Source organism: Barbus barbus, assembly GCF_936440315.1.
Source record: "Barbus barbus genome assembly, chromosome: 45".
Classification (NCBI taxonomy): domain Eukaryota; kingdom Metazoa; phylum Chordata; class Actinopteri; order Cypriniformes; family Cyprinidae; genus Barbus; species Barbus barbus.
Window position 1 is genome coordinate 25,907,615 of NC_136723.1, and position 10,000 is coordinate 25,917,614.

The following is a 10,000-nucleotide window of genomic DNA, read 5'->3' on the forward strand; positions in this document are numbered from 1 at the left end:
GAACGCAACCCTGAGGGGCGCCAGTGCTGATGGTGAGAGTCCTGGATGTGAGTTTGCCCAGCCTCACTAGCTGCTGCCTGTCTGTCAGGAAGCTGGTGATCCACTGACAGATGGAGGAGGGCACAGAGAGCTGTCTCAGTTTGTCTGAGAGAAGGTCAGGTATGATGGTATTGAAGGCCGAGCTGAAGTCCACAAATAAGATCCTTGCATAATTCCCAGGTTTGTCGAGGTGTTGCAGGATGTAATGCAGTCCCATATTGACAGCGTCATCCACAGACCTGTTTGCTCTATAGGCAAACTGAAGAGGATCCAGCAAGGGTCTAGTGATGTCCTTCAGGTAGGCCAGGACCAGTCTCTCAAGTGACTTCATGACCACAGACGTGAGTGCGACAGGTCTGTAGTCATTAAGTCCAGTGATTTTGGGCTTTTTGGGGACAAAATTCAGCATTCAACGGCCCCGTAGTATAATATGCGTATAATATCTAAAGATTTCTAAAGACAGTCAGTCCCCCTCAGAGATACATTCATATAAACTCACACCCCCAATTGTATTGAGATTCAAGAGTTTTTATTTGTCACATACACAATTATACAGAGTATAACCAGCAGTGAAATGTAGGTAACGTTGTATTGCAGTTTTATTTAACATCTCAACATATTTGTCACATATTTGTATCGATTTCCAACTGGCTCGGGGAGCATCATTACATCCCTATGCTTCAGATTTGCTTTCTGTGCTGCATGTGGTGTGTAAAGATGCCTTTAGACTTTGTAGTTTATTTACAATGCAGTCTTAAATTAAAAAAAGTGAAGTGAAGTGACATTCAGCCAAGTATGGTGACCCATACTCGGAATTCGTGCTCTGCATTTAACCCATCCAACGTGCACACACACACACACAGCAGTGAACACACACACACACACACACAGTAGTGAACACACACACACACACACACACACACAGCAGTGAACACACACACACACACCGTGAACACACACCCGGAGCAGTGGGCAGCATTTACGGTGCGGCGCCCGGGGAGCAGTTGGGGGTTCGGTGTCTTGCTCAAGGGCACCTCAGTCGTGGTATTGAGGGTGGAGAGAGTGCTGGACATTCACCCCCCCCACCTACAATTCCTGCCGGCCGGAGACTCGAACCCGCAACCTTCGGATTACAAGTCTGACTCTCTAACCATTAGGCCACGACTTCCCACAAATGTTAGTAAAGAGTCTCTTAATGTTAGTAAAGAGTATGAAAAAGTGTGATGATTTGTTGGATCTCACTGGAGAAATCTCTCTCTCGTTTGACTACGTCACATTGATAGTCACTCTTGGTTTCTTTGGTGTTTCTGGTTGAATGTTGTGTCAGGCTCAGTTGTGTTGGAGTGTTTTAGATATTTGACTGTAATATAAATGGTTTGGAACCTCGTTCATTAGTGTATTTCTGTGTCTGACAGGAGCTGGGTCTGACAGAGCTGGATAAATCTGTGCTGATGTATGGATATGCGATGGCCCTGCTGGAAATCGGACAGCCTGAGGTAATGCACCACAATTCATCTTGATGTTTACCTGGAATGTGATGTAAAGAAGCTTCTGCTAGTATCATGTGCAGGAGACGAGTGTGACTGAAGTCTTACGTCTTTACTGCTCGCTTTATGTACTACAGAATAGGCGAGAATACACCTTTCAGAAGACATTCCTCTTGTGTTGACTTCAATCAGTGTCAATTAAAGCATCTAACACCAAATGTGTTAAAAAGAATCTGTAAGATGGACCTGATGAGAGAGACTGATGCGCGTTTTCAGTTTCAGTTTGTCATGTGAACAGTTTTGGGGGTAATGCATTACAAGTAACGAGAGTTACGTAATAATATAACTTTTTTCAAGTAACTAGTCAAGTAATGCATTACTTTTTTATTTAGAAGAAAATATCTGAGTTACTTTGTTTCCCCATGTATTGACTGACAGTGCGCTGCGTGAACATGTTACTGTAGATCTAGATTAAATATGAATGTGCATTAATTCATCTCACTCGCACAAAACTGATTTAGTATTCATCAGAATGAATTAAAACAGTGAAATGCAATCTCAGAATATGATGCAATCCTGCAATAATTAAATGTTAAACAACACAAATGTATCTAATCCCATTTTATTAACCGATGTGTTTGCTGCTGATCTTTGATGATCCAGTTCAATCATACTAATAAACAAAAATGACTTTAGATAAGCTAACATTTGTGCTTGATTGTGTTTTATTGCTGAAGAGTGTTGAACTTCTTCTCCTGCGTTCTGCTGTACAGACGACAGTCTACTCTTCCTTCAGCCTGAGGTTCATTCATTACACTCTTTAGTGTGGAAGGGCTTTTATATTTGCAATAATTAGAACTTCTGGTATTAAAAACAATTAAGCCCTGCTCATATTTAAAAAGTAACACAAAAGTAACGTAACGCATTACTTTGCATAAAAAGTAGCTAAGTAACATAATTAGTTACTTTTTTAGAGAGTAACGCAATATTGTAACGCATTACTTTTAAACGTAACTTTCCCCAACACTGCATGTGACACTCAGAAAAGCCTTTAGAATGAGTGACGGTGTCCACGATCATTATGAACTCACTCCAGCATCCACATTTCCACCCAAGCCAGAGATATTTCACTGTATCACTGCACGAGTCTGGTGCGCCTTTGCTGTAGAAGATCATCGCTCATTCAAAAACCTCTCAAATCAAAATCTGACTTTATTGGTCAAGACAACAGAGCAGAGATGCCTGCAGGGCATCGGACCGTCTCACTCACAGTTTACACTTTCATACGGTTGATCTCAAAGAGATTATTCTTACCAGTTATCTCATTTGCAGGTGTTCTTATGTTTTTCTCTTCCTGGAAACTCCCCAGTGCTCCCTGATTCTTCTGCCACAGTCACCTCATTAACCGATCTCTATTTCTCTTTTTAAGGGTGGCAGACTGCCAACTAGCCTATGTAGAAATACATCACAGATTCTGCCTCATTGCTTTTATCTAGAGCCCTCGGTGTCAGTGCAGATGCAAACTCAGAGACGTACAGCGTTAAGTCACAGACGACTAAAATCGCAGCTTCTCACAGGCTATTCTACAAACGTAAATGTCAGATAAAAATGTACTGTATTTTCAGTCGTTCATTGATTGTGTTTCTTATGTTTGAAGGAACTGGCTGAAGCTCAGCAGTTGTTCACCAAATTAGAGTCATCAGAGAGGAAGTTTCAGTCACTGGTGCATTATGGGATGGGCAGAGTTTACCTGAAGGAGAACAGGTGAGTGTTTTGGTTTTGAATGCTGCTGCACTGCATGTGGAATGTCATCATTTCCTATCTGTGTTTGATCTGTTGTAGATTTACTAAAGCTCTGGAGTGCTTCAACAACGCACAGCTGATGATCCAGAGACACATCACACCTGGAAAACTCACCTGGCCAACCACTAAAACTACAGTAGAGGAAACACAGCCGGACTTTTTAAAGGTGTGTGTGTGTGAGAGATCGTGACAGCTGATCCCAGAATATTCTGGCTTTAACGCAGTTCAAAGAAAACTGATTTAGACACATTTTTACAGAAAAATTAATGCACATTTCTGCTACTAAAATTTGTGCTCTTTACTCTGTTCATATGTTCCAAACCTAAATATGAACAGACCGTAAAGAGCATCCAGCACTTATACAAAGAGGAACGAATCACAATGATTGTCTGCAGATGCTGAACCCAAAATAGTTCTTGTGACCTTGCTTGACATGCTGATGTTTTTCCATTCGAAACAAGAAGTCGGGGCTTGTTTCTTCTTTTTTTTAAATATTCAGTGGTGTTTAGCTGAGTAAAGCCACTCGCTGCAGGTGTACAAGAAATGTCTACAGGATTAAATGATTGAATATGAAACTGTTAAAGCAAACAGACATGGACTGAAAGCAACAACACTTCTCTTATAAGATGTGTTTATGGTGCTGATATGAACTGTTTCTGTACTGAAGGAACATCTGGAGAAATTCATAGAGGTGTGTAGGTTTCCTCCTAAAGCGGACGCTGTCTGCCGATATCAGCAGTGTCTCTCTCATACGGTGGAGATCTACTTCAGCGATCCAGACTTTAAGGTGAGTGTGCTGAGCTGAACCTGCTGCCTGATGGATCCTGACGATCTCTAATGAGCGTGTGCTGTTTGCAGGGCTTCATCCAGCTGACCTGCTGTCAGAGCTGCAGAGTCGAGTTTCATATGAGCTGCTGGAAGAAGCTCAAAACACTCTCATTCTCCGATAAGAACGACAAGGTCAGAGGGACACACATGACAGTGCTTATTAGAGAAACCTGCGCATGGCACAAACACTCATTTTTATCTTTTTACTGCAGGATTTTCTAAAAGGTTCATGTTTTACACCAGACTGTGGAGGTCAGGTCTGTCACATTGTAATATATGGCTCGACGGGGCTGATAAAGTGTGAGGTGAGATGTGTAAACAAACACACACATGCTCACACTCACACATAAATACACACATTTACACTCAATCTCACACACACACACACACACACACACACACACACACACACACACACACACACACACACACACATGCTCACACTCACACATAAATACACACATTTACACTCACTCATTCAAACACACAGATAGACACACACACACACACACATGCTCACACTCACACATAAATACACACATTTACACTCACTCATTCAAACACACAGATAGACACACACACACACACACACACACACATGCTCACACTCACACACACATGCTCACACTCACACATAAATACATTTACACTCACTCATTCAAACACACACACATAGACACACATAGACACACATAGACACACATAGACACACACACACACACACACACACACACACACATACATACACACACACACACACACACACTCACTCACATACATGCTCACACTCACACATAAATACATTTACACTCACTCATTCAAACACACACACATAGACACACACACATATTTACACACACACACACTCACTCATTCAAACACACACACATAGACACACACACACACACACACACACACACTCACTCACTCACTCACTCACACACACACACACACACACACACACACTCACTCACTCACTCTCACACACACACACACATATTTACACACACACACACACACACACACACACACACACACACACACACACACACACACACACACACACATATTTACACACACATATTTACACACACACACACACACACACACACACACACACACACACACTCACTCACACACACACACACACACACACACATATTTACACACACACACACACACACACACACACATATTTACACACACACACTCACTCAAAGAGCACACAGTGATGTTTCATTTACTTACTAAGATTGTCCTCATCTTTCAGTTTAAAACATCTATTCCTAAAATCAGACCTGCTGGACGATTGAGAATCAAGCAGAAATGTGCAAGGTGGTGTTTAATGCATCTTATGCATCATATTTCATACTTTAGCTGTATCTGTTGATGGCGGCTGATTTCTCTGTTTGTTCCTCGACAGTATTGAGAAGTTGAAGTCTAAAAATGAACAAAAGCTTCGGCGGAAACAAGAAAAGTTGGCGACACATTCTGCCTGTCAAGAGAAAAAGGAAGTAATGGCTGCGGACGGCCCTAAAGACCCGACGGCAGAGAGGGGTATCCAAATACATATTCATTATAATAATGCGTATGAAGTTACAAGATTTGAATTCATTTACAGGACTTTTCAATGCAAGGGCACTGAGTTTAGTAGAGGCACTATGACATGTCCCTATCGATATCCAGCCACTGCTAAAGTGACCCTTGCAATAATTTTGATCAAACAATTATAAAGCTTTATTAAAAATGTGTATGTAACCACTGTCACATCTGAAATAGATCATACCATTGACATTACCTGAGAAGTAAAAGAGATATGCTAGAAAACATTTAATAGATGTGGAGTAAGAACATATAAGAGCTGAAGTGTTGGAAACATACGAGCGGAGTTCAGCTGAATGATAGTTTACTCTCTTTAACTGTTGTTCTGCTGTTTTGTGTTCATCTGCTCTTTTTACATTCACTAGCACTCAGTATAGACTAATACAGTCACATACAATCAGTTCTCAAATATTTATTACAATACTGATACATCTAACATACACTTACCTCACCTATGCTCCTAGATTTGTGTTGGATGGAACTTTTATAATAGTTTGGAAAAAATACTATTGAAGTCAGTGGCTACCAGCAACTGTTTGTTTACCAGTATTCTTCAGTAGAAGAAAGAAACAGATTTGGAACAAGCTAGTAAATGACTGAATTTTCATTTTTGGATCAATAATGTTGCTTAAAGTCTAATTTCTGAGGCCCTCTGGTGGGCCCCGGACCCCTGGATGAGAACCGCTGTTAATAACACTGTATCTCTGCTCTTATTCCTGCAGAGCCATCCTTAGACTGTATTTATATGGACCGTGTTTTACATCAAATTCATGATAACAAAGGACTTTTTAAAGAAGAGTCAGTGGATATTTCTAGCTTTTTGGAGCATCTGCGGCCGTGGCTGGATTTATTTGAGAGTAAAGGACATGAGAGTGTGTTAAACAGCCGTAGAGACCCTGGACCGCTGTGGGAGCTGGTGGATCTTCTGCTGGAGTCCAGGAACCGGGTCTGGGCTCGAGTCTTTATCGAAACACTCGGCCTGACGCTTCATTTCGAATCCAAACTGCAGGTTTGGGCTCGGCAGCTGGATAACGCTGGTGCGTTTCACTCACACTGCTGTTCACTTCCACATCTTATGTGTGCAAGTCAGTCGTTAATTAGTCTGATGTGTATGTAAACAGTATTTTTGGTCTCCTCCGTCAGGTCTGAAAGCTGCGGAGTCATTCATCAATCGTTATAGCTCTCATCTGGAGGATATGGACCTGAAGCCTCTGCTCACGTTCGCACCGCTACAAGAGACGCTTATCGAGAAATTTGGCACTGTTCCGGAATTATTTCACCGTGACGGTTTAACTGTAATGGAGTACTTAAGACAGGCTCCGGCTAAAGAAATGCGTCTGTTTATTTGGACTCTAGAGTCGAATCGAGAGCGCTATCACTCCTGTCACTCCATTCTTGATCAATATTTTGAAGACGGTATGTAACTCAGAACGGGTGTTTTATATGTGAAGGGGGTTTTTGGTAAATAATTGTTTGTTTTTCTTCAGATGCTGTTTGTTTAGTCATTAAAAAGACGGATGATGACGAGCACATGGTAAGAGACACGTTCTGAAGCATTTGTTTCTGAAGCGTTTCGTCTCAGTTTAAGTAAATGACTCTTTCTGTGTGTTTCAGAGCTCAGTATTTAAGAGTAAAAACAGGCATCGCAAGAAGAATAAGAAGGATTTAAAGGTGAGTGTGGTCAGTGCCGCGGTGCCGGCCGGCCAAAGTGCTTGATGCTCATCTGTGTGTCTGTGTGTTTCAGTCTTTTATTGTGCTGTCTGGAATGAGAGGTGGACATTTGAGGGATGAGGATGAGGAAGATGAGCTGTTCCCTGAGGAAGACGCTTTGTGAGTTCAGTCGAGCCGTTGCACGTCACACACGTGAAGAAGAGAGTCAGTTTTGGTGACGTTGTGAATGTGTTGTTCCAGGATGTTCCTGAATGTCATGGATCCGTTCAGCGTTCCGGAACACCTGCGAGGACAGCTGGAGGAGTTTGAGGAGCAGTATGCAGGATCAACACACCGGAGCCATTACGAGAGAATCCTGGACAATAACCCCGACCCCACAAAAGAGAGTTTATACGAGTACGTCTCCTCCGATTATGACCAGTGTTGGGGGTAAAGCGAGATACGTAATGGATTACTTCTTCAAGTAACTAGTAAAGTAATGCATTACTTTTTAATTTCCAAGAAAATATCTGAGTTACGGCAATTACTATTTTCCCTGTTTATAGAGTGACAGCTCTCCTGTCCTCATGTTGAGAGAAATCAGGAGTAAGTGCAGAGATGAACATGATTTTACTGTAGTTCTACTCATCTCATTCACACAAAAACAGATTCAATATTCCTCAAAATGAATAAAAACAGAGAAACGCAAACTCCGAATATGACGCAAACCTGTATGTATTATGTATTTAATCCCATTTTATTAACCTGTTGACCTTCAATGATCCGATTCAACGAAACTGAGCAAAAATGACTAGATAAACATAACATTGTTGTTTGAGCTGTTGTCTGTCTGATGCCGCTGTCAGAGCGACCGGGCCGCCCGTGTGGAAGAACGTGTCGGAGAAACATGGCAGCACGGCGCTGGCGGTAACAATCTCTCTCTCTCACACACACACACACACACACACACACACACACACACACACACACACACAACACACACTCAATTCAATTCAGAAAGCTTTATTGGCATGACAAAAACATACATTCTGTATTGCCAAAGCATTAAAACAACATAGAAAATTTAGTAAAGCTTATAGAAAATAATAGTAATAATGAAACTAAATAAAAGCATTATTACATAAACACATGGCTAGATATAACAAAAACAAAACAATGCTAACTGTTAATAAAATAAATAATGAATTATAATAATAAATAAAAGATTATACTACAGACATCATGTAACAACTGAACTTAGAAACTGAACATTGTATAGATGTGTGTAGCTGTAATGTGTTTGTGCTGTGAGTGAGTGTGTGTAGCTGTAATGTGTGTGTGTTTGTGCTGTGAGTGAGTGTGTGTTTATTGGCTGTTTGTTTCTCTCTGGCTGTCCCTCAGGAGATGACAAGATGCTACAAATCTTGCAGCTATATTACAACATTTGGCTTCTTCGCCAAGAATGAAACCGAGTTTTTGGGTTGGATTATATGTGCTAAATTGGGGGAATATTTGATTAATTTTGGGGTAGTAGTGGTCTCTGATATCTGTATATTTTGTGCATTCTGTGAGGAAGTGCAGCTCCGTCTCCGTCACTCCCAGGATGCAGTGCGAGCAGAGTCTGTCCTCACGAGAGAGCCAGGTCTGTCTGCGGCCCGTCTCTACGGCCAGACTGTGTTCACTGAGTCTGTACATCGTCAGTGTTTTCCTGAGTCTCACATCACTCACGGCGCTCAGGTAGATCGCAACAGTGTATTTTCGATTTAGGGCCGAATAACATTCCAGTTTGTGCTGGTTTTTAATGGTGTTTGTCCAATGGGTGATGTACTTGTCTTTTTCTGTGTTTATAATGTGTGTGGGCCGAATGTGTGTGAGTGTGTGTGTGTCCTGAGGCTGGCTGATCTCTGTGTGTGTGTGTGTGTGTGTGAGTGTGTGTGTGTGCTGAGGCTGGCTGATCTCTGTGTGTGTGTGTGTGTGAGTGTGTGTGTGTGCTGAGGCTGGCTGATCTCTGTGTGTGTGTGTGTGTGTGAGTGTGTGTGTGTCCTGAGGCTGGCTGATCTCTGTGTGTGTGTGTGTGTGTGTGAGTGTGTGTGTGTGCTGAGGCTGGCTGATCTCTGTGTGTGTGTGTATGTGTGTGCTGAGGCTGGCTGATCTCTGTGTGTGTGTGTGTGTGTGTGTGTGTGTGTGAGTGTGTGTGTGTGCTGAGGCTGGCTGATCTCTGTGTGTGTGTGTATGTGTGTGCTGAGGCTGGCTGATCTCTGTGTGTGTGTGTGTGTGTGTGTGAGTGTGAGTGTGTGTGTGTGCTGAGGCTGGCTGATCTCTGTGTGTGTGAGTGTGTGTGTGTCCTGAGGCTGGCTGATCTCTGTGTGTGTGTGTGTGTGTGTGTGTGTGTGTGTGTGAGTGTGTGTGTGTCCTGAGGCTGGCTGATCTCTGTGTGTGTGAGCTCAGTCAGTCTCAGCACCAGCTGAAGGAGGGGACTCTTACTTACGCTCAGCTCTTGGTGTTTTAGGGCTTTGTAATGGTATGTGTTGGGGTCGCTTGTTTTTAGGTGTTTCCAGAATTTCAGGGCTCTTTTTTGAATGTTTAGAAGC

At 42.3% G+C, this 10,000-nt stretch overlaps 1 protein-coding gene across 1 annotated transcript in view; it reads left to right on the top strand.

Moving 5' to 3' along the window:
• LOC306863840 (E3 ubiquitin-protein ligase TTC3-like) overlaps positions 1 to 10,000 on the top strand; it is a 16,363-nt gene that overhangs the window by 3,747 nt on the left and 2,616 nt on the right. Inside the window, exons 4-18 of the mRNA XM_079407382.1 lie at positions 1,455 to 1,535; positions 3,184 to 3,290; positions 3,369 to 3,495; positions 3,997 to 4,116; positions 4,188 to 4,289; positions 4,370 to 4,462; positions 5,428 to 5,492; positions 5,581 to 5,714; positions 6,482 to 6,796; positions 6,903 to 7,175; positions 7,247 to 7,293; positions 7,374 to 7,430; positions 7,504 to 7,589; positions 7,671 to 7,859; positions 8,276 to 8,336. Of these exons, the coding sequence (XP_079263508.1) occupies positions 1,455 to 1,535; positions 3,184 to 3,290; positions 3,369 to 3,495; positions 3,997 to 4,116; positions 4,188 to 4,289; positions 4,370 to 4,462; positions 5,428 to 5,492; positions 5,581 to 5,714; positions 6,482 to 6,796; positions 6,903 to 7,175; positions 7,247 to 7,293; positions 7,374 to 7,430; positions 7,504 to 7,589; positions 7,671 to 7,859; positions 8,276 to 8,336 (1,857 nt within the window). The remainder of the gene's footprint in view (positions 1 to 1,454; positions 1,536 to 3,183; positions 3,291 to 3,368; positions 3,496 to 3,996; positions 4,117 to 4,187; positions 4,290 to 4,369; positions 4,463 to 5,427; positions 5,493 to 5,580; positions 5,715 to 6,481; positions 6,797 to 6,902; positions 7,176 to 7,246; positions 7,294 to 7,373; positions 7,431 to 7,503; positions 7,590 to 7,670; positions 7,860 to 8,275; positions 8,337 to 10,000) is intronic.